The sequence below is a fragment of the Vicia villosa genome, linkage group LG1 (assembly GCF_029867415.1).
Source record: "Vicia villosa cultivar HV-30 ecotype Madison, WI linkage group LG1, Vvil1.0, whole genome shotgun sequence".
NCBI classification, from domain to species: Eukaryota; Viridiplantae; Streptophyta; class Magnoliopsida; order Fabales; family Fabaceae; genus Vicia; species Vicia villosa.
Genome location: NC_081180.1, coordinates 38066001 through 38091239, shown reverse-complemented (window position 1 = coordinate 38091239; position 25239 = coordinate 38066001). Strand labels below are relative to the sequence as shown.

At 33.4% G+C, this 25239-nt stretch overlaps 1 protein-coding gene and 1 pseudogene across 3 annotated transcripts; both read left to right on the top strand.

Moving 5' to 3' along the window:
* The first annotated feature begins 1530 nt into the window (after positions 1–1530).
* LOC131616059 (transcription factor SRM1-like) lies at positions 1531–2698 on the top strand (annotated as a pseudogene).
* A 5306-nt stretch (positions 2699–8004) lies between these two features.
* Positions 8005–14978, top strand: LOC131634418 (inorganic pyrophosphatase TTM1-like). Of its 3 annotated transcripts, none has more exons than XM_058905083.1 (11): positions 8014–8597; positions 9709–9823; positions 10631–10826; positions 10945–11058; positions 11155–11328; positions 11795–11989; positions 13170–13292; positions 13369–13481; positions 13645–13768; positions 14101–14373; positions 14494–14978. In XM_058905083.1, exons 1-11 carry the CDS (start codon positions 8255–8257, stop codon positions 14710–14712), a joined length of 1989 nt encoding a protein of 662 aa, XP_058761066.1. In that variant the 5' UTR covers positions 8014–8254; the 3' UTR covers positions 14713–14978. The 3 variants fall into 3 exon arrangements, with proteins under 3 accessions (XP_058761082.1, XP_058761066.1, XP_058761075.1); XM_058905092.1 differs by having other exon boundaries at positions 8461–8597; positions 9753–9823; XM_058905099.1 differs by lacking the exon at positions 14494–14978 and having other exon boundaries at positions 8005–8597; positions 14094–14272.
* Positions 14979–25239: the final 10261 nt, after the last annotated feature.

Sequence of the window (25239 nt, the reverse complement as noted above, 5' to 3'; positions counted from 1 at the left end):
TAATTATCAGTTTTTGAGAATCGAGATATTACAAAATTGTTCAACCAAAAAAATCTATTATTTTAAAAAGATAATAAATCGATGCCTATAATTCTTTTCATTTATAAAAATATTTGAATCAATAATATATATTTTTATATAAATATTATTTTTGTTTTCGCATTATTTAAAAAAATATTTGAACCAATTGTAAAGTTGTTATATTATTATTTAATATTTTGATCAATAATTTTATTTTCCGTTATAATTATTTAATTTCGTGTTTTGAAGAAATAATAAATTATAATTTGGTTAAAGTTTATCTTTTGTAATTAGTATGTGCATTTGTTTTCAAAATATAATTATAATAAATAAATAAATAATCAAAATAATTGAATCACAAGAGATTATTATTTTTAAAAAGATAATAAATCGATACCTATAATATTTTTATATTTTTTTCTTTAAAAATCATATCATTTAAAAAAGTTGTTTTAAGAAAAATAAATATTTCAAATAATTCTTTAATAAAAATTATTCAAGTCAATTTCCCATCCAAATAAGATACTTCACAAATTATTTAGAAATAATTATAAAAAAAGAGCCTATAAAGATTCGCAATATAATTAAATGATTGTATAAAAATATTTTGGTATTATTATTGTATAGTCATCGATTCTCTTCTTTTTTTCTTTTTTAAAAAAGTTAAGCACCCACTCACTTAAAATATTTTGCTAATTTCATGGCATAGTCATCAAAATAACTTCTTACTATTGGTATTTTCTTTAAAAATTGTATCATTTAAAAAAGTTGTAACAAAAATAAAATATTTCAAACAAAAATTTATTTAAATTTATTTTCCATTTAAATAAAATATTTTACAAATTATATTTTTAAAAATAACTATAACAAAAAGCCTAAAATGATCTTTGAAGATTCTCAATATAATTGAATCATCATATAAAATATTGAGTTAATGAATATGCATTAAAAATGTAAATTAATTTGACATTGTTATTCAATAAAAAATTAACAATATATCATTTTATTAAAAATTTTAAAATAAAAACAAGATTTGAGCATGCATGATCGTGAATGCGTCACTTTTTTTCTATTTTTGATAATAGCAGTGCATGGTCATCAAATTGACAAATTCTCAATTATTCAAAAAAAATTAAACACTCCATGACTTAAAATTTAATTGATAATGTCATGATTTACCAAAAATTAACGATTCTCTATAAATTATGATTAATATGATTAATTGTCATTATTTACTAAAAATAAATTTAAAATTAAAATAGATTTTCCCAACTTATATAATTTAACCTAAAAATTAAAATGCTAAAGACGTTAATCCAAAATTAGTATAAAAAAATTACACCAAATTTCTTGTGATTTTTTTTTTTTTCAAATTTTCACTCTTCTATAAATACTAAAGGCGTTAATCCAAAATCTAAAAGTCTTCCACCAAACGCAGAAGCAAAAATCTCAAAGAAAGCGATTATTTATCTCTCTTTTGAAAATCGAACTAGCAAAACAACAGGGAAGATGTTTCGGGATACAACCGCCGTGTTCGCCGCCACGACGCGGTGGGAGAGTCATCAAACTCAGTGGACTCGCGACTAAGATATTGTCTTCGAGGGAGCTCTAGTGATGGTGCCGGAGGGTGTTCAGAACCGGTGGGAGAAGATCGCCGAGAAACTTCCCGGTAAGTCGGCGGTGGAAGTTAGGGATCACTATGAAGCTTTGGTTCATGATCTACGGGAGATTGAATCCGGTAGGGTTGATGTTCCGAGTTACTCTGATGAATGGGATTAGTCTAATCAAATTTCGTTTGAGTCGAAGGTTAAACATCGCGGTGATAACGAGAGGAAGAAAGGAAAGCCGTGGAGTACAGAAGAACATGGGTATATGAAATTTATGGTTCTTATGAATATTGTACATGCAGTTGTTATGAATATTGTACATGCAGTTGTTGCATGGGCATCTAATACACATTTGACATGGTTGAGATTGCACGGGCGTCCACACGTAACATGGCACTGACCCGGAATATAGATGTTTGACATGACACTGACACATCACATAGATGTTTGACAAGACACTGACATGTCACTATAGATAACAATTTGAAAATAGTAATAAATAAATTGAATACAAAAACACTTTTATTTAGAGGTATAAGTGATGAAGAATGATACTCCCTCCATCTAAAAATAAATTTCGTTTAAGGTTATTATACACAGATTAAAAAATTTAATGATTAAATTAATAAAGATAATATTTTTATAAAATTATCCTTAATTACTATTGGTTGTTATATATTATCATGACTTAAAAAGAGAGTAAATAAGGGGCATAATTGGTAAAAATTAGTTAATGTTATATTGAAAAAGCAAAGAGATTATTATTTTGAGACAACTTTTTATATTTTCTTTCATGGTTGCTGATGTGGTATGTTATCTGTGGCAGGTTATTTCTGATTGGGCTTGGCAAATATGGGAAAGGAGATTGGGTTAGCATATCAAGAAATTGTGTTAAGACAAGAACACCAACTCAGGTAGCTAGCCATGCTCAAAAGTACTTTATTCGCCAGAAGTCGGTGAAGAAAGTGGGGAAAAGATCAAGTATTCATGACATTACTTATGTAGACAGTAACTCTGCTCCTACCCCTATTGATCAGAATTGGGTTCCTCCACCTGGTGAAGAATGCTAGAACCAGTGTGTGATTTTGTTTATATAGTGCATTAGGTTTTTCATGTTTATCTGTTTTTGTTTTTGGAGTTTATGGTGTTTCTAGATGACAGAGTAACTAGGAGTATGTTGATAGTGATTGAATTATTAGTTGCTGTAAAGAAATAGGGAAGTTTTAGGTATATGAATTCAACATGAATGGAAAATTATTTCTCTGTCCAATTCAATTACTGCATAACTTTATTACTATATTTGTGTCAGTTTTTTTTTTACCTTTTTAAGTAAACAACCGTGGAGTTTTTCATTTATTGCGTGATTTGTCAAGGGGAAAATCCTAAATTCTTGTTAATGATAAACCGTGACTTGTCAAGGAGAAATTCCTAAATCTATAATAAGAAAAGAATCTATAATATAAGAAAACAAGTTATCCAATAGGCCATCAAGGTTAATGAACCAAATTCTGTTGAGTTGAAACGGAACGTAGCTCTACTGAGCTTAATCCAACACCAACATGCATTTTCCCCCTTAATTTATAGTGATACTATGTATGTACTCTAGTATTTGTTATGATATTGGTATGGAATAGCTGGACGAATATTTATTATGCACACTCTATTTAAATACCATGTCACATGTTCAAACATCATTTGTGTTAAAACTTGCACGGATTTACAAGTCGGGTTTATGGAAATTCCATGAATTTACGTGGTCTAAAGAATTTGAAAACCTTGGTATCACTTATATTTGGTTTTGCAATCATGTAAAGAGTTATTGTCCTCATATAGAAAGGGTAATTCAATTACTTCTTCTCGTAAGGTGATTTTAGCATCCTGATACAGACTTTCATTCTTCACATATTATTCATTCAATTTTGTTATTATTCATGGGTTGGTAATATAGTGCAGGCGTGCGTTGGATTATTGCTTATGGTTTTACCATTTTTGTTGTTGTTCAAATGTGCTTATTTATGGTTGCGTTGATGGTTTGTTATCAGGAATTAGGGACCTGCAAGTGACTATGAAGGAAGGTGTTAGAACATTGGAGGAACTGACATTTACCGACAATTCAAGCTGGATAAGGAGCCATAAAAACAGGCTTACTATGAAGGTTGCAGCAGGTTTAAACGACTCTATACGCATTCACGAAGGCACGGTAATGGATTTCACTGTTAAATATTTTGTTGGGAAGCCACACGATGGTAAAAACATCAAGTGGAGTTAAAAACATAAAATTGTAGGTTCAATAAGGTTCTCTTTTTAGTTTTTTTACTGTCATTTATGTTTGTAAGGCAAGATAATCTACTTAAGCAACTACATAGACTTTCCCCATTCCTTTTTTGGACTATTTTGTGTGGTATTTTTTGTCTATAAGGTGCTTCTTGCATTGGTTATGTCAGTTCAAAATTTCTTGCTGCATTTTCAGCTGCTGCCCGGAAGAAGTCACTTCAACATTTTGATTCAGAAGAGTCTGACCCTAAAGTAATTTGAAGACCTTTGCTTTTCCTTTGGATTTGCTTGATTTGTTTTTTACATATTTGCTTCTATCATGTTTCTGTGAGTTCAACAAAAATGTTCCATCATATACAGCCTTCTGTATAGGATATTTTGTTGTTGTGATTTGTGATCTAAGTTATGAACACAATTGTGATTTGTGTTCTGAGTTACGAGGAGTGGTGGTAAAAATTCAGTCATGTTCTCTCTTAGACTTTAAGCTAGGATTTGGTTTCTAGTTGAAGACTGAGTAAGGGTTCTCTTATGCCACCATTGGTCCTCCGAGACAAAGACCTTCTCCCATCGTCTTCCTCATGTACACTAGTGTTGCATGAAGATGTTCCACTGCATATTATGACATTGGTTCAATCTTTGTCATATTATGGCTAAAAAGTGGGAGAGTTTCTGATTCTGCTACTGTCAGAAGAAACAAAGGAATATTTGCAGACAGAATAGCCTTGAAGAATAGAAGATATTGAAGCCCAATTCTGAGAATGTAAAAAATTTGTTCTTCTTTGTTGTCTTGAAAGTTGAAGCAGTTATATTTTGCTGCATTTTAACATATGTATAGTTTTAGCCAAAATAAGCCAAAGAGGGAGATTGTTGTTGTTTTTATTGGCTGATTGGCATTTATGTTTGGCTAAAATATAATAGCAGCAAAATGTAATAGAATGTATAAGTCTTGCAAATATAAAAGAACAAAACAGGTACAAGCAATATGTTATATGGAATGTCATGACATCAACTCATGACATCGCGCCTGCAGAACTGAAACATGAAGATTCAGTCTGATACTCAATAGATACATAATATTCTATGAAATATTATGTAATCCTATGTGGCGCAGATTTAAAGGTCAAAAGATTCAAGTCAGAATATTGAAGAATCAAATCAGAATATTGAAGATTCAGTAGTCTCTAATTTAGGAGATAAATTAGGAAACTTGTGATTGAAGACCTTTCTTTTAGCAGAAGATATCTGCTGATTTGTAACAGCTAGTAGTGCTGCGATTTGTAAGCCCAAGTCCAATTGGGAATAGGTTATAAAAAGAAACCTTTGTAACTTAGCTTTGTAGGCAAACCGTGTATTGAAAAGATGTAGTCATTAGGGTTTGTAAAGGTAGACCACCCAGGTTGTGGGATGGCTGCCATGTCCTTCTCGAAACCTGTAGGTAAGATAAATTATTGTTCTCACTTGAAACCTGTAGGTAAGAGTTGAGTATTTTGTTCTTGATTGAAAGCTGTGAAGCTAGATCAAGTATTGTGTCTTGAAGAGTGTCTTCATTACTATTGTTAAGAAGATCACAAGTTGTGATTGATTAAGAGAATTGAGGGGGGCCTCATACCTAGGAGTGTCTTAGGTAAAGTATATCACGGGTAGTTTTAAGTGATTAGATCGCAGACTGGAGGTTTGCTGAGGGTCTATGAATTGATTCTATTATAGTGGACTATGAATTGATTCTATTATAGTGGACTTATTCTTGGCTTGGAAGCCCTCAGAGTAGGTTGGTTGAACCGAACTGGGTTAACAATTCACTGTGTTATTTATCTTCTGCTTTGTATTATCTGTTCAGTCTTGGATGTTGTAACATCGTGTATAACATTAGGCTCATGTTTGATAGCTTAATTCACTGTGTTATTTATCTTCTGCTTTGTATTATCTGTTCAGTCTTGGATGTTGTAACATCGTGTATAACATTAGGCTCATGTTTGATAGCTTATTCTATTACTGAACCAATGAAGTTTACAATCTGGTTATGTTGACTAAACTAACTTGATCCCAGTACTCATGGACTCCTTCTTCTTAGGGGTAATAAAAAATTTGGGGATCGTTCTGTCCTGCCTTTGCTAAGCTGATAACAGACCAGATGTCTTGACATCGCGAGTGACATCCTGAGTCTATCATACCAGAATTTCAAAAGCAAACTTAGATGACCTTGACACCAGCTGATCGCTTAATCACATATCCTTATAAAGTTCTTGAATATGTACTTGTTACGATCAATGGACTATTGTTTCCACTTGATTTCATAGTTCTGGACATGCTTGAAGATGATGAGACACCATTATTATTGAGAAGATTATTCTTACCCACATGTAAGGCTCTAATTGATATAACATAATGAGAGTTGATATTTAGGTTTAATGAGGAGAAAGTCGTAAAGCGATGAAACATCAAAAAGAAAACCGTCAGCGTTGCCAAGTGAACATGATGAAAGAAATATTTGAAGGGCACCATGGAAAGAATTGGTGAGAAAAGAATTTCAGGTAGGGCAGAAGGTTTTTGTGCATAAATCTCGCTTGAGGAGGTTGATTCGTAAGTGGAATTCTAATGGTTCTGGCCTTTTTATTGCTAATAAAGTACTTGCAGATGGTGCAGTAGAAATAAAACACCCATGGGATTCATGCACCTTTACTATGAAGGGAAAGAGACTAAAGATTTATTCACGAAGTGAAAAAGCATCATAGAAGGTATCTTTGATGCTCACAGAACTTTAGACAAAAGAGTCAAGCTAATGACCTTAAAAAAACGCTTTATGGGAGGCAACCTATCAAAGTTTGAATACTAACTAGCTCTCATGAAATGCTTTTCATCCTTTTTGTACTTCTCTTTACTTTGAATTAATGAATTAGTTTGCTACTATTATTTTTCAGCTTTGATTTGCTACCTTACCAATGCCTGTATGAAAAACAAAAGCAGAGTCACCAAAAAAAAAAGAACAAAAGTGATTAACATTGAAATTTCCTTGCAGATTAAAAGTTGATGAAGAAAAGGGAAGACAACTACTTGCACTCAATCTCTCATACCTTAACTTTTTAATTCTGCATAGTATAATTTGTTGCTATTAACCACTCACACTACTAAATATAATGGTATAAATGGAAATAGTATGCATGCATATAATTTGTTGCTATTAACTACTCACACCCACGTTTTTATGGTCTCTCTCATCTTTCTTTGCATTCCAAACAAGAGAACTAGAGTATTTCTCTTCTACTTCTCTCTTTTCAAACTCTCTCTTTACAAATTTTCTTCAAACAAACACACCCTAAATGAGAAAAAATATATACGTAGTCAGTGTAAAATAGTTTCACTGACAACCAATCAACGATATGTATTCAACCAAGTCATACTTAAACTTTAAAAATACTTTAATGATTTGTCAATTTGTTATGTTTTCATTGAACGACAGTGTAAGACTATTTTACATTGTCAGTGCATATCTATTGAACTCTTATTAAATTTATGTATTGTTTATTGAGAAAAAAGAGTATCCACTGACATTGTAATGTATTTTTACATGATCAATCAATCATAGATATGTATGTTATAATTTTTACAAGGTCAACCAAATCACATTTTTTATTTTAAAATACTAATACGAAATAGCTAAATGTTATAATTTTATTGAATTGAATGATGATTTAAAACTAGTTTACAATATTACTTACGAAATAGCTAAATGTTATAATTATATTGAATTGAATGATGATTTAAAACTAGTTTACAATATTACTTTTAGAGTGTGTTTGATTGAAGTGATTTAAGAGAAGTATCAAAGAAAGATAGAGAAAGAGAAGGGAAACATAAAACTTATTTCGTGGTAATTCCAATTAAGTTCAGCATTAATCACCACTGAACCAACTAACAATTGATACTGAACAACTAGCGATTGGTTAGTCTCTTAATTTTTAGTGTCATATCTTTAAAAAATATCTATACCGGTCAAACTTTGTTGAGGTCAGAATAAATGCTGGGAATAATTCCATTTCAGCTTCTCAAGTGATCATATAACGACTTCTCAAAAAAAATCAAGTCGCCGTAAAATAAATGAAACCAAAACTGACACGTGTCCCTCGCACTTTTTGTCGTTATCCAATTCTAACTGCTACCTGCAAATTGAACCCAATTCTTCTTCTCTGCTTCCAGAACCATTCATTCATTCATTCATTCCCTTTTCATAATCACTTTTCAACATCTTTAAACTTCACTTCACCATTTCAACTTCATAACAATCTTTCTCGAATTCTCTCACTATTTTCAATTTTCTTCAGTTCCATGCTGTGAGCATTCCGATTCTTTCTCTAATGGCACAAACCGTTGTTTCCGGCGCCGAATCGCCTCGCCGTCGTCATGGTTTACTCCGCGATCAAGTTCAATTAGTTAAACGAAAAGATTCTTCCGATCGCTATGAAATTGTTCCGATTCAAGATTCTTTATCGTTTGAGAAAGGATTCTTCATTGTTATTCGTGCTTGTCAGTTATTGGCTCAAAACAATGATGGAATTGTGTTGGTAGGAGTTGCAGGTCCTTCTGGAGCGGGGAAAACTGTTTTTACTGATAAGGTTTTCAGTTTCATGCCGAGTATTGCTGTTATAAGCATGGACAATTATAATGATGCTAGTCGAATCATTGATGGAAACTATGATGGTATAGTATTTTCTTTACTTTTTATAGTTATATATACGGTTATTAATTCATATTTGTATCTTTCTTGATGTTTTATTTAGGGCACTGCAAACTTTTGTTGATCTTATTTATTTCTTGTTGGGGAGTTTTTTTATTCTATTGGGATAGTTAGATTAATTAAGTGCTTATTATATAAGTGCTTAATAATTTCATAAACTGTTATGTAGGGGTGTCCATGGTTGGTTATTTTTTGAAACAAACCGTATCCATTTATAAACCATAGAATGGATTAGGATTTATAATCATAATCATGTTTCAATCAAAACCGGTTACGAAACCGGTTATAAATTTGGTTATGGAGACTTTATGGAAATAATTGGAGTATGACTTTGAAATTGTATTGACTGAAGTTTGTTTCATTGTTGGGCAATTGCTAAGCCTATGAAGTTCGAAGAACATAGACTCTACTACTAGCACAAGTTTCTGTGGTTTGTATACATGGCTGCGTAATCGCTTTAATGTTGTAGTTTCAGATTTATTAGTTTTATTTTATGCTTGTTTTCTGGATTTTTTTGGATCAATCTAAAATTTTGTTTAATGGATTCTTCTTGTAGCATTTTTATATATTAGATAGCATCCATTTTATCTATGGCCAGTGGTAGAACTTAAGTCAAGATTTTTGTTTTTAGGGTGAAATTGGTATAATGTAGACGAGAAGCTAGGATGATAGGGGTCCTTCCCATTTTCTTGGCCATAGTAGACTACACGGCTCGCAATCCGTTGTATATTTGAAATTTATTGCAATTCATACATATAAGTGAGTTAAAGTATGAACAGATAACATTAATGAGAAATAATTAGACAGCAATAGAAAATTTTGACAGCAAAGCAAAATTCAAAGTAGAATAAATTGTAGTGATACACAACCATTGAAATTATTGACGAATCGGGCATGTCATGTTTATCATCTATTGCTGATAATATAGTTGAGTTTCCCTTAGTATCTAAGCTTCTTTTACTCATTTCATTTATTGGAAATGCTTTTACAAGTTCATCATCGTAGTCAATAATTAAGAAATAGGAAGGGATGTTACGCGAACCATATTTCTAATGTCATCATTATTTGAAACAGACCCTCGATTGACGGATTATGACACCTTGCTAAAAAATATACAGGATCTTAAATCAGGGAAGCCTGTTCAGGTTCCAATATACGATTTCAAGTCTAGTTCTCGCATCGGATACAGGTTGTGTACCACTCGACTTCAACTTTAAAGAATATGCAATATTTTCTTTTATAGCTGTTCCATCTAGGTTTACGCTCACCAATGAAGTAAACCTGAAAAGTAGAACTCAAAAACTAATAGAATTTAATCCTTCCATCCATTATTAAGTAAAATATATTCAAAATGCTTTAGGTGTGGAAGTGGGAAGTCCTTAAAGTGTCTGATTATATGGAATCTTTGGATTGTTTTTGAATTATCTATGCATAAAATATTATTCAAAAATCTATTATGCTTATACTTTTGGATATCCAAACTGAAAAGTGGCTTGTTTAGAAATATATAACCTGTGAATTTATGAATGACGTTTAGAGGCTCATGTTATATGCAAATTGCTCAAAGCATTGTTTTTTTTACTTCTTCTAAAAAGTAATTTTTCCGTGCAAGTGAAGTTATTAGTGATTATAACCAATTTCACTCACATGCCCAAACATATTAATTAACAAAACAGACATGTATATATAATGGAAAAAATTGTTGTCGTGTTTGGTTTACAAACACATGCATAGTATCATGCAGCAACATTTTGTAGTATGTATTATTGCTCTCTGTCTCTGCATTCACTTTCCAACATTCGTAGCCTCTGAGATGCCGAGAGACACAGAACACATACATGCACATGAATGTCTATTGAGTCTAGAAGAGGTGCAAAATAGCATGTGTAAATTTGGATACACGTTAGCTTTAAAATAGAATCATATTTTTCCTAACCAAGATGATATTGCATTTATACTTAATTTTGTTGATTTCTTTTGTACTATTTCTGAACAGAACTATTGAAGTCCCTAGCTCCCGTATCGTAATCATTGAAGGCATCTATGCCTTAAGTGAAAAATTGCGACCATTGCTTGATCTTCGTGTTTCTGTCACCGGTGGAGTTCATTTTGACCTTGTCAAGCGTGTTCTGCGGGACATTCAACGAGCTGGTCAAGAGCCTGAAGAAATAATTCATCAAATCTCTGAAACGGTTTCTCTCTGATCCTATTTAGATTTTGTTTTTCCTTTAGGAGTTTTGGAATTCCAAATCTTCAAGGCTAGGAGCTATCTGCTATAATTCTTGCATATTATTCTGTTTCCTTTTTTAGGTATATCCCATGTATAAAGCTTTTATAGAGCCAGATCTCCAAACAGCGCATATAAAAATTAGTAACAAGTTTAATCCATTCACTGGATTCCAGAATCCCACCTACATATTGAAGGTGACCCTATGCTATAGATTATCATATAGTAATTTCTTTGTAGGTTTCAAGTATCTTCTTGACTATACATTACTTTGATTGTTCCTACCATTATAGTCAGCAAAAGTTGTGACAGTGGATCAAATCAAGGCAGTTATTGCTGCAGAGTATACTGAAACCAAAGAGGAAACATATGACATTTATCTTCTACCCCCCGGAGACGACCCTGAAGCATGCCAATCATATTTGAGAATGAGAAACCGGGATGGAAAATACAATCTTATGTTTGAGGTTAGGTGATTGAAAATCTAACACTATAGACAGGCATAAATTTTGTCTGAGTTGGTCATATGATATGCATAATGCATTTATTACATACCAATGCTTCACTCATAGAGTCATATTATTGTTCTTGTCCTTCTGCCGTGAGGTAAAAAACGGTCCTATCTTTTTGAGCAAGTAGTTTTCTACTTTTATTTTCTTTTGTTTGATCAATCTCTATCGTTATATGTGTATGCATATGTGCTGGTAAATATGTCGGTTAAAAGAAGTGTCGAGTTTGTTTGAACAATTTTGACAAATATTTGAACACTTGTACTTCACAATGGAGGATGCTATTGAACTCACAACTTACAAACTCAAGGCTTTGCAGATTGTATATTTTGATACCCTAACTTCACATGTTTGAGACTTGCTGAAATGTTTGCACTTAGAGCAAAATAACTGGAAAATCCCCATATTGATTTCTTGTTTTCAGGAATGGGTTACGGATAGTCCATTCATTATATCACCTAGAATTACTTTTGAGGTCAGTGTGCGTCTGCTTGGAGGGCTGATGGCCTTGGGGTATACAATTGCAGCAATCCTGAAAAGAAGCAGCCATATCTTTCACGACAATAAAGTGTCCATAAAAACTGATTGGTTAGAACAACTTAATCGCCAATATGTCCAGGTATAACAGCATATTGTTTGTATTTTCTCCCTCCTTACTTTTTTCTATGCTTGTTGATCATATGTAAAGTAGTTTTAATCTATACCCTTATTGTTAGTTGCCCGTCAATTGTACCCAAAGATGCCTGTTATTTATCTGCTGGTACTATAAATTTTATAATACTAGCCTAACCCTCTATTCACAACCCTCTTATCCCTCTATTCTTTTTTGTTGAGTGTTCTCTTCCATTCTATTAGAATTCTTAAAGATGAAGTTTTATGCAATTAATAAATGCTGAAATAGAGAGAAAATTATGAACTGAATGCTGAATCTCAGCTTCTGACTTTATTGAACGAATTCAGTTAATTATTACAATAGATGCAAATCCTATTTATAGAGAATCTAGGGAATAGGATATTACTGGTGTAGCCAGTTTCTGACTGACACATGTCATTCAGTTAGTTACAACTGAAATTCTCTAACCGCATCACAACAGATTCAGTTTCAGTGTAACAGAATCTGTTTAGAGGGATAATCCTGTGTGTGTGGGTGCAGGCCTATTGCAGCGAACCTTTCACTAATCTCAACTTCAATACATTCATATTTGTTATAATTAACTTTTAACTTGCTTGCTTGCCATGGGTTCTAGTCCCAGAAACAATCTCTCCCCTGATGGGGCTAAGGTCATTTATGCATGACCTACCTAAGATCCCATATTAATGGGATTGCATTTTGATCAATCTTGTTAACCTTAATGATAATTCACATCTTACTAATATTTTATTTTGTCATGTTATTCCATGTTCTAGCTAGGAACATACCATGATTAGTGTTCTCTCAGTTTTAATGCTTATTGACTTTTATTCTTGTCTATCTTATGCCTTTAATGGGGAGAGGTGGTTATGGAATCATTTACATTGTAATTACGTGCCGAGTTTCAAACAACCAATGCTTATGAAGTTCAAAACTATATACAATCCAGTTCAAAATATGGTTCAATGCATTTTAGTTCACAGTTCGATTTAGTTTTTTAAACTATGTGGACTCCCATACCCATGGGTATTTATTTTATACCCAAACACTTCAAATATGTGATGGGTTTTGTTGGCCCATGGAACTCACCAAGTGCCTGCTTAGATACCATTTATGTATTTTATGTTATTTTTTGAAGTAACTAAATACTCGTTCATGTTTTTTGAAGGTGCAAGGGAAAGATAGAAACTATGTTAAGTTTGTAGCGCAGAAACTGGGTTTGGATGGTTCCTATGTTCCTCGCACTTACATTGAACAAATTCAGCTAGAAAAGCTTGTAAATGATGTGATGGTATGAATACTGATGCTACCATCTACTTGTGTTTTACATATTTGTTCCCCAAATCACTGATCTAGTCAAACTTCAGACACTGCCAGATGATCTGAAGACAAAACTAAGCATAGACGATGATTCAGTTTCAAGCCCCAAAGAAGCACTTTCTAGAGCTTCTGCAGATAGGAGAATGAAATATCTTAATCGGTACATACTAATTTCATTCACATATTTAACCTGCCTTATAAAGAAGTTGACATATCTTCTACTTGCTTTTCATGTTTGGGATAAAATTTTCTGAATATGATTAAAGTGAAAATAGGTTTAAGAAAGGACCTCCTGATGTTATTTTCACGATGTTCTTCTGCAGTGATATTTCACAGTCATTTTCAAATCGAAGAGACAAGATTCTACCTAAGTTGACTAAACTTGCTATAAATAACAGAAGTTTTAATGCGAGAGCTTTAGAATCACCTGCTCCCATGGCTAACCAAGTAAGATATATTTGTTATAAGAAGTTATACAAAGACAATAATTTTGGCTACTTCATTCATTGGTAATACCTTTCTGCTCTTATTTTATGGAACATAGCTACTGCTTAATCTCTAGTACCTAGAAATGTCGAAAGAAGATTGAGATGCAATTGCATTTCATATTGGAGTTTATATTAATCTTTTGAGGAAATTATATTTATGCATTATTTTGGCTTACAGAATGTGCTGCAATTTATTGGCGTCTGCCTTTCTGACTAGAAGGTTTTATTTTCTGTTCGTTTTTCTACTCATCTGAATGATTCATCAACTGATATTTGCTTTTAAGCTGGCAGGGAGTTATCATTCAACTGTCTGATCAAATTTCCACCCTAAATGAAAGAATGGACGAGTTCACCTCCCGTATTGAAGAGCTGAATTCAAACTTCGATGTTAAAAAAATTTCAGCCAGTCAACAAAACATGGCTTTACAGGCTGAGACCTGCAATGGCTCCGGCCCCACTTCTCACTTTGTTACTGGATTAAGCAATGGTTCATTGACTGGATCATTACTTCCTAATTCTCTGTCATCCTCTCAATTGGTTAGAGAGTCTCCGCTAATGGAAGAGGCAAGTGATATATCCTCTCATTTTGAATTCAGATGACAATAAGTGTTCTATTGCATTAAAGTACATGTATGGAATTACTTTGATTATGACACACTGTACTTTCCCTCTCTGTTGATATAGGTATTACTTGTTGCCCGAGGACAACGTCAAATCATGCATCAACTAGACACTCTGAGCAATCTTATGCAGGAATACTTAGGAGAAAAATCGCGGCTGGGAAGAGCAGACCAGGCAGGCAAAATACGTGGAGTTGAATCCTTTGCCATCCCTATGGTTCTGTCTTTAGCCATTGGTGCTGTTGGCGTGTTCTTATTCAAGGGTTTGACAGCTAAAAAATAACGTGTCCACATCGTTTCTTGTAATTGCCATTTATGAAAGATTCCTTATCAGTATATAGCTAAAAGGTTTCTGTAAACAGTTGCCATTCACTCAAGATGCAACATACTAGTAATAAGTGTCAACGAGCTTATACCTTTACTCAATATATAAGCTATTTTATATCTTTGTGCATCTTATACCTAACTCAATGTATAAGCTTGTTTATATCTTTTGTATAACTCAATGTATTAAGTGTCACAATAGAAAAGAAAAATATTTCAGAATAAGTGCGGCTTTAAATATTTATTTCAATTCTACATGAAATTAATAAGATCTACGCAAAGTTCATTAACACTTAACTATGCATTTCTAAATGTTGCATATTATAGTACTACACTACTCCAATACTCCACTTCTTATTATAAGGAAGTTTGAGATTTTTTTTTGTCACAATCAGTGTTGTCCATGGCGGATGGAGGTCCATGATGGAGAACTAAAATTCCGCTGCGCCATTATTGCGGATTATGGCGGAAAAAGCTGCAATAGCGGTCGGAATTTACCATTAGAGAGCAAAAAAACCGTCATGTATATATGCCATGGCGGACATAGCGCCGCCATTTGATAACACTGGTCACAATTATAGGAAACAAATATTTATTGTTTAAAATATTTTTTTACCCTTATTAAAAATATTTGAACTTTCACAAAGATATATGTAGAAAAATTTTAAAAATTACGACAACTAATGTCTTATTGGTTTTGATACCTTTTTAGATAACTTATGGTTTTGATATTATTTTGATCCTATTTTCCTTTTTATCAAATAGTTTAGTGACTTGAGTTACAAGAATAAGTGAGGTACTGGTGCCACTATAATCATAATAGTATATTTCTGCATAAGTACTAATTACTTAACTTAATGGAACCTATGTAATCAATAGTGGTTGGCGCGGCCCGATATAGCGGTGCGGTGCGGAAAATCCGACGAAGCCGCTTCCTAGCATACCGGTGTATTGGGAGAAGCGGCCGCGTTAGGGCTGGTGCGGCCTAGGTATCAGGTTCGGGCACGGAGCGGGTGCGGCACAAAGCGTCGCTTTTTCATTTATTTTAAAACCGGGTCGGGTCGACCCGAAATTTAACGTTTAAAACGTTTTTAACCGTACAAATCGAGCCATTGCATATTGATTCTGTTCTCTCTCCTGTTACGACAACTTTTACAGACCATTCCATCATCATCATTGTTCCATCCTCATCATTGTTTCTCTTCATCTCCAGCTGCTGCCTTCCTCTTCATCCTTCCATCATCATCTTTCTTACTACTGCTTTAAGTATTTTTCTTTCTTCTCTTCTGCTACTTCTTCCTTCTGTTATGTTCTTATTTTGTTCCATCATCATCTTTGTTTTGTTCTGAAATATTTTTTTCTCTTATTTTTCTTTCTTCTCTTCTCCTACTTCATCTTTGTTATGTTCTGCTACTTCATTGTTTTGTTCTGCTACTTCTTTGTTTTTTCTTGCTATTTATTTCAAGTTCTGCTATTTACATGCTTCCAGGTTTGTTATTTATTTTTGTTCTGCATCAACAATTATGGCAACTAATCCTCCGATTAGTTCTACTCAACCATCATCATCTAATGTTCCATCTGCAGCTTCTTTGGCTGCTAAGATACACAAACCAATATGTGATATAGGCTGAAAATTTAACCATTTGAAAGACTTGAATAATAAGAGGAGGGTTACATGTGATTTTTGTAATGAAACGTCGACCGGAGGAATTTCAATAGCTAAACAACATCAATTAGGAATAAAAAGAAATGTGAAGGCTTGCAGCACTCAAACACCACATGACATTAAGTTGATTTTACAAGAGCATGAAGATAAGAAATTGGATGCAAAAAAATCTATGTCAGATGAAGTTCATGAAGATGATGATGAGGCAACACGGCCAGCTGAAGAGGGGAGTATGCCGGCTGCCAAGAAGAATACAAAAGGTATGTTGGATGTAATTTACTAAAGAAAACCACAGGAAAATTTGAAAAAAGGAAAGCAAACAAGCTTGAATGATGCTTGTGATAAGAAAGTAAGAGCAAGTTGTTCCCAATACATAGCCCATTTCTTTTAATGGAATTGCTTTCAATGTTGCAAAATCAAAGAGTTTCAAATTGATGGTTGAAGCAATTGATATGTATGATGCACATTTGAAGCCTCCAAGCTACCATGAGTTACGAGTTCCTTTGCTTTAAGATGAGTTGAGACTTACACATGAGATGTTGGGCACTAATAAGAAAGAACAAGAAAATATGGTTGTTCCATAATGTCTTATGGTTGGAATGATACAAAGGGAAGAAAATTGATCAATTTTTTTGGTGAATTCTTTGGCAAGAACAATATTTTTTTAAAGTGTTGATGCTTTTGCTAACATGAAAACTAGACAAAAGTTGTTTGAGCTTTTGGATAGCTTTGTAGAAGAGATAGGTGAAAGTAATGTTGTGCACTTAGTTACCGATAATGGAAGCAACAATGTCTTGGTCGGTAAGCATCTTCAAGTATCGAGACCAAAAATATTTTGGACTCCATGTGATGCTCATTGTCTAGACTTGATGCTAGAAGATATCGGAAAAATTGCAAGAGTCAAGAAGGTTAAACAAAAAGGAATGACTCTCGAGGGCTTCATTTACAACCATTCTTTAGTTATAAACTTAATGAGGGAGAAATTAAAAAGTGAGTTGGTTAGAAGTGAACTCACAAGGTCTTCCATAAACTTTCTTACTTTGCACAAATTGCACACTATAAAGGAAAAAATTAGACCCATGTTCACTTCTGAAGACTGGTTGAACTTCAAGTCTTATTTTGGGAGAATATTGTGTACACTCTCAAAACTATGTGGCCTCTTGTAAAAGTACTTAGGCTTATTGATAATGAAAAGAAGCTGACAATGGGTAACATCTATCATGCAATGTTGGAAGCCAAGGAGTTAACAAAAAAAAACTTCAACAACAATGAACGCAAGTACAAAGAAGTCATTGATATTGTTGATAGAAGATGGAGTATTCAACTTCATCATCCGTTACACGCATGTGAGTATTATCTTAATCCAAAGTACTTTTATAGCAATCCAATGATTGAGAATGACGATAAATTGTTGGATGGCCTTTATGCATGCATTACTAAGCTTTCTGCAAATATTAAAGTTGTTGATGCCATCCATGGAGAATTGGTGAAATATAAGATGGGTGTAGGACACTTTGGATTGAATAAAGCGGTAAGGCAACGAGTCAATGTAGCCGCTGGTAAGCAATTATGTCTATTTCACAATAATTTAAATACATAACCATTTTTGTGTATATATGCTAATGCAAATAAGTGTTTCATCGCAATTGAGTGGTGGAAGACGTATGAAGCACGAACACCAAATTTGCAGCTCCATGCTATTAAAATATTGAGTTTGACTTGTAGTTCATTGGATTGTGAGCGGAATTGGAGTGCTTTTGAGCATGTAAGTAGTTGATATTAAGTTATAGATTCAAACTAATAGTTTAATAATGTATATTTATTTCTTAGAACTAACAATAAAATTATAATATAGATTCACTCTAAGAAGAGAAATATACTTAACCATCAAATGTTGCTGTAACAGCCCGATTTTATTAGATATTTTATTTATTGGCTTATTTGTGTGTTTTATTAATTAATTGTTTATTTAATTATTATGTGGAATTACTAATCAATTGAAATATCTAATTATATGCATATTTGTGTTTTATGATATAATTAGGATATAATTAGAATATTAGTAGTATACTATGTATTGGGCCTAATTAATAATTGGATGGGTGGGTAATAACATAACTAAGCCCATTAAGAGAAATATAGTAAGAAGAGGAAAACTAGGGTTTTAGAGATAACACAATTTGGGGGAAAGAAGAGAAGAGAAGAGAGGAGAAAGAACAAGAGAAGAGGAATTGTAGATTTCTTGAAGAGGGTGGATTTAAGAGTAGAGGTAAGAGTTTGAATACAAGTTCTTGTAGAATCTATAATTGGGTAATGTTTGTGTTGTGTGAATCTCTTCATTCTTTGCTATTTCATGAGAAATGTATGAACCCTAATTTCTATGATATTTCTATGGATTTACATGATTAAACATGATTTTGATGATATATGTTGTTCAATAATGATGAATACTGGTTGTATTTAATGTTTATTGATGTTTGGAAGTGATTTGGAGTGGTGGGTGTGTGATTTCGCAGTTCTGTATGTTGCTGAGTTTTTCTGCATAATCGCACAGCCGCTAAGCGGGGACTCTGGCCGCTGAGCGGACCCTGCTGTAGGCAGAATTTTCCAAACTTTAAAATGTCATAACTTTTGATCCGTAACTCCTTTTTAGGTGCCGTTTGAAGCATATTGAAGCTTAAATAATTGTCTATATGATATAATAGAATGGATTGAAGCTTGTTTGATTAATTATGATGATAATTGGGAATAAAATGTAATTATATGTGTGTGTGTGTTGTGAATGTTGTGTACAATTGGTGGATAATTCATAGAGTTGAATTATTGTGATATGCGGAAAGTTAAGATGGTAGAGATGATCTTAATTGCATAGGTTTGATTAACATTGTACATACATTCATATCATGGATGCCTTGAAACAAAGGTGGTTTGCTTTGAAACAAAAGCGAGGCTTAGATTCTAAAGTGAATCGGAAGCGGTAAACTATATGTTTACGTTTTGGTGGGCTTTGGTCTTGTCTGGATCGGAAGCGTGGCTTGGATTTTAGATATTGAATCGGAAAGCGGTGAAACTTTGGGTTCACAATTCGGTACCACATGCATAGCGTCACATATCTTGCATTGAGTCACACTTGAGTCGCACGTGTCGGTGTGAAATGTTGTTATTGGTGTGATTTATGTGATATGAATTGTGTGGAATGATGTTGGTGGATATGCATATATGTGAATTTGTGATCATTTGATATGAATAGTTGTTGTGTTATGAATGTGATATATGTGATTGAAACATATGTGATGTAGATGTTAATTCATATGTACTAATGATATATGTATATATGTGTGGATATGTGAATCATGTTTGATTAATGATGATACATGGGGTAAGAGAGGTGACTACATGTATACTTGTGATATTAATGACATGATTCCAATGATGTAAATATATTCTATGATGTTTTGTGAAATGGGATAGAGATGAATATGTGTATTTGGTGATATATGAACATACTTGCGATACATCGGTGAATCTGTCTATATATTCGAAAAAACATGTATATGTGATTATGTGATGATAACTTGTATATTTAGAATATGATTATGTACATTGTTTAGGAATCATGTTTGATCACTTGAAATTGAATGAACTAAGTTGTACGACATGAATATGTGAATCTTGATTAATTGCATATGATGCATGTTTATGTGAAGAGTGATGAATTCTTGAAATGTATTCTTGTTGTGTTTTACATTTCCCATATTATGTTTTCTATAAGAAGTTGAATTCTCACCCTTCTGTTTGAATGTTATCCTTTGTTGGTAACGTGTAGGTTTCATGGATAGTGATGCTTCGAAGGAGTCTTAGCGTCGAGATTTAGATCTCTAGTAGGGTGTCGTGACTAAGTAGTCACTTGTGCTCTGGTCATATATAACACATGGGATTTGGGTTTTATGTTTTTATGACTCGATATTATGAGATATTTGTTTGCTCATATTGTATTCGTATTTGATTACGTTATTTTGTTAATGTGTGGCCATGAGCCAAGATGTTGAGGCATGGTGGATGATGTATGGGAATCATCCGACTTTACCATTTATTTGATGAGATGATTATTCCGCTGTGGTTTTGCATGTCGTATTAAATCTCGTGTTATTTGGAAATGACCATTGCATGTTTTAAAGATTAAATGTTGTTTTATTTTGAAATGTGTGTAACGCCCTCGTGAGATGCATGCTTCTTTACTCTGATTTATGCAAATATATGCCTTATTTGTTTAGTATAGAATTGGGGGTGTTACAGTTGCAACACTTGGTATTTATCAAGTACAATCAAAATTTGAAAGAGCGTTTTGATAGTGATGATTTGATTGATCCTGTGGTCATGGATGATGATTTTGATACCCATGACCTATGATTGTTGGGATGTGAAGATGAAACTCAAACTGAACCTGATAATAATATGGTGTTTGATGGTGATTATTTGTCTTGGCTAGATGTTGAAATTACAAGTGGTGCTGTTAAGCCTGCAATAACCACTAAGAGCCAAGCAGCATTGCAAAAGAAGGAGTTTTCACCTTCACCACCTTCTTCATTAAGATTTAAGGCAAAAGCAAAGAAAGTGGTAGTAGTAGATGATGAATTTGTTGATCAAGAATATACTATAGAGGATGAAGATTATGAAGAGGATGAAGAGGATGCTAGTGGCAGAGAAAGTGATGATGAAGACTTAGATTTTAATGATTCTTGAATTTTTATTAGCGTTTTCATGTTTAGTTATTTTAAGATTTAGATGCTTAAGTGTTTGCTTTCTTGATTTTTATTGTGATTTGAAAGTATGTTGCAATGTTTTGCTTAAGACTTATGCCTTTTAATGATATTTGGAATTGGAATTATGCTATTGTGTATTTTATTGCTTATGATTTATGAAGTTTGAATTTTTTTTTATGGTATTTGCTATATATTTTCGACATGTAAGCTCCTATTTTTTTAGTGTTCGCGTTGCTAAAATAGTGATTGCGTCTCTCCCCGCATCCGCGTCACTCCCATTTTGGGGTTGACCGCACCATGCCGCTTTTCGAGATTAACAACATAGAATGAAACTATTTTGATCATATTTAAGTCTAGGTTTGATAGTTTAAAATTGATTTATTTTTCTTTATAAAAAAATTGCATTTTTTAGTTATATACATACTCATTGTTATGAAATAAGAAGAAATGAAAAAGATCAGAGAGAAAAGATTATAAACTTTGTATCGTATTATTCTTATGTGTAATTTTACAATGTAGTATAGGTCTTATTTATAGGACACAAATTGTCAATCTAAATGATAAAGATAACATTTAATATGAGGGGGAAGTTATGAGACAAAGATTAAACATCCATAATTTGTAATTATTCATAACACTCACCCTTGGATGTTTATTTAGGATATGACAAAAAAACCTTATTAGAAAAAATCCAGTAAAGAAAACTAGTGAAGGAAGAGTATAGTATCCTATGAATGAGAATTGTCTTGTTAAAAGCCTTATCAGAAAAATCCAGTGGGACAAAACCACGATGAAGAGAAAAAGAGTGCATAACATATATATTTCTCACCCTCATGCATACATTTATATGTGATACGATATTCTTTCTAGGAGTTGTTTAAAATTTCATCTTGAAAGTGACTTCATGTAGTGATAATAGTTATGCAAGATTTGATGCAGTTGTTTCCAAGAGTTATTTCATAGATCTACATGAAAAGGTTGTACCTCCACAAATAAACAAGTCACATGTTTGTGATCTACCATTATAAGGATATGTAAGTAACCTATAACTCTACGGTAACAAAGTATTTGTTTGACTTTGTTTCAACTTCAATGTGTAGGAAAATAACTCTATCTTATTAATAAATTGACAAAAATTGATATATCATGGCATGTATACTTAGAAAGATACATTAGTGCTTGAATTACACTAAGATATGGTGCTTCTGGATCAAGTAGTTTTTCATCATCTTCTCGAGGTCTGAAATAATCTTTTCCAAAATCAATGGTCTAACATCATTGAGGTAAACAACATTTGAGATTTGTCCATATAGAAATACATGATCACTTTTCTATATAAGTTTCTTGGTGTTCAAAATTTCTATTGTCCAAATGCTCAATTTCCTATGTCATTCATCTCAAACTATTTCTTTAAGCAATTTATAACTTTTGGAAGCTCTTCAGGAGTTCCAATAATATTTATGTCATCCACATAGACAACTATTATAGCAAGTTCTTTTCCACACCTTTTTAATAAAATTACATGGACAAATGGAGTTATTTGTATTTCACTCAATTAACAAATATTCACTTAGACGATTATACCACATGCGTCCAGATTGTTTTAGCCCATAGAGAGACTTATTCAATTTTATTGATTAACTTTCTCTAGATCCCAATTTATGTGCCTCGGGTATATTAAACTCTTCAAATAGTTTCATGTAAATGTCACTATCAAATGAGACATACAGATAAGTTGTTACAACATCCATCATGTGCAAATTAAGTCATTCATGTGCTACAAGGCTTATTAAATATCAAAAAGTACTTGCATCCACTACATGTGAACATGTCTCATCAAAATTAATTTTAGGTCTTTGCGAAAATCCTTGAGCAACACGTCGAGCTTTGTATCACACAATTTTATTATTTTCATTTTGTTTTCGCACGAAAATCCATTTGTATCCAAAAACTAGTCTCTTGTAAAATGAGTTTAACTTTGCTTTAGTTGAATTTTTCCATTTTGGACAATCCTTACTTTGTCTATAACATTTAATAGATTTTGATTTATGATCCCCTTATCATTTATACTCTTAGCACTATATTATATACAAAAACATTGTCAACGTTGACTTTTTTTTGGTTCTATTAATTCATATTCCACCATATTTCATTCATGACATAATTTATTTAGATCTCTTTATTTTCATCAATTTCAAGTACCTAGTTAGTTCTCCTGGAACTCAAAAATAAATTACGTCAAAGACTCTTAGAGTTTTCATATCCCCACTTGGTTCATCTTTAATTTTAGGTTATTTGCTTGGTAGAGGATTGTTAATATTGGAACCGACTATCCTACCATGCTTCATGCACGGTTTCAATTCATTTGCAATATTATATTATCTAACAGGAGAATTCACTTCAATTGTAGTATTAGGAGTTGTAATTGTTTGTATAAAATTTGCAAATGAATAATCTTTCGAACTTCTGGTTCATATTGGTTTGTACAAGGATCAAGATTTAACCAAATTCAATTAGAGTGAGATTGTTATTTTTTTTAACAGGAACGCGGGTGTTTGAAATCTATTAACCATGCCAGAAAGATTTACAAGCTTGCTTAGCTTAAGGAAGAATGGTTTCTAAGTGTGCTCCGATACTCCGGTCTTGTCGGTATGTGTTCTTATGGGTACAACATCATCAGTCATGGCATGCATGCAGGCGACATTTGCTGAGAGATGGCATAAATACCCGTCATATTTCTAATTCCCCATTTGTGAGATAGATGACGGTTACATTAGATGATGTCGTTTGCCCCTACACATTCCCATAAGAGGGAAATTACTTGAGCATTCTAGGGTCACCAGGGGCGAGGCAATGGATATGATGGTGATTTATTCAGGAACTAACCCAATAGAAGCCTTGATGTAGAGTGAGAACACCAAGGGTGCACATGGCATGTTTTCTTGGTTGCATACATTGTATAAAAAAACTTGGAGTTGGCTGACGATCCCGATGACGGTGATCTATAGGTTGTCTACCACATGGAGTGTGCATTGAGGTGTTACTTCCTATTCTTGGTAAGCACGTCCATGTTTATGGACAAAACTGCAACCTACGTGGATGTGGCATACCTCAAGTATTTCATCAACTTGATGACCATTCACGAGTGGAATTGGGGGGCCGCATGCTTGGTATACTTGTACTCCAAGCTGAGCGAAGGTTCTTTTTGGAGGATAAAGCAAATGACAGGCTCGTGCACACTGTTGATGATAATTTCCATAGCCACTATTAATTTAAAAATAACTTTCTTTTTACACTTGTTACTATTTTTTTTTACTTATTCATTTTTCAGGGGTAAATTCTTCCCTACTTTCACTGTGTACACAGGTTTGAGCATGTGCGATCGTATACTGAGAATTACCCACGTGCTTGTCTGTTTCTCCTATGTAGAGGAAATGATGTTGTGGTACTGTTTTGTGTGTATATTGATTGGACTCAATATGATGATATTGACTGGATGCCATACACTTCTCACTGGGAGAGAGTTCCATCCGACCATATTTTATTATACTCCGGATGAATTGCATGTGGGAGTAGTATCTCCTGCAGGTATCTGTCAAAGCGTTGCATGCGACAGTTTGGGTATGTGAAGATCGTTCTTAGATCCCCTTCGAGGATGCTCCCGAGAGCATTATCCGCAAACATCTAGATGACATTCTGGCAAATTTTGAGTCGTTTGGTACCGAAGGAGTATCGGAGGGTGCAAGCCACGTCTCAATGACATTCTACCGAGGGTTACATGAGTTGATTCTATTATATATCACACCCTATCATGACACCAAAGCTCATGGGCGTCCACCTAGGCCTGCTTATAAAGAGATCCTGGAGAATAAGCAGGTCATAGATGACCATGTCATTGATTTATTGCCGGTCTGTCAGAATATTATGCGGATTACATGTGAGGGCACAGAGTCTGGACTATTTGAGGGAGGTGGCAATGACGCAGTTGCCATAGCTCGTTCTATTCTTACCGAGGTACTGAATGTCTTGAGTTACCGTCGGCAAAGGAGGAGCCAGA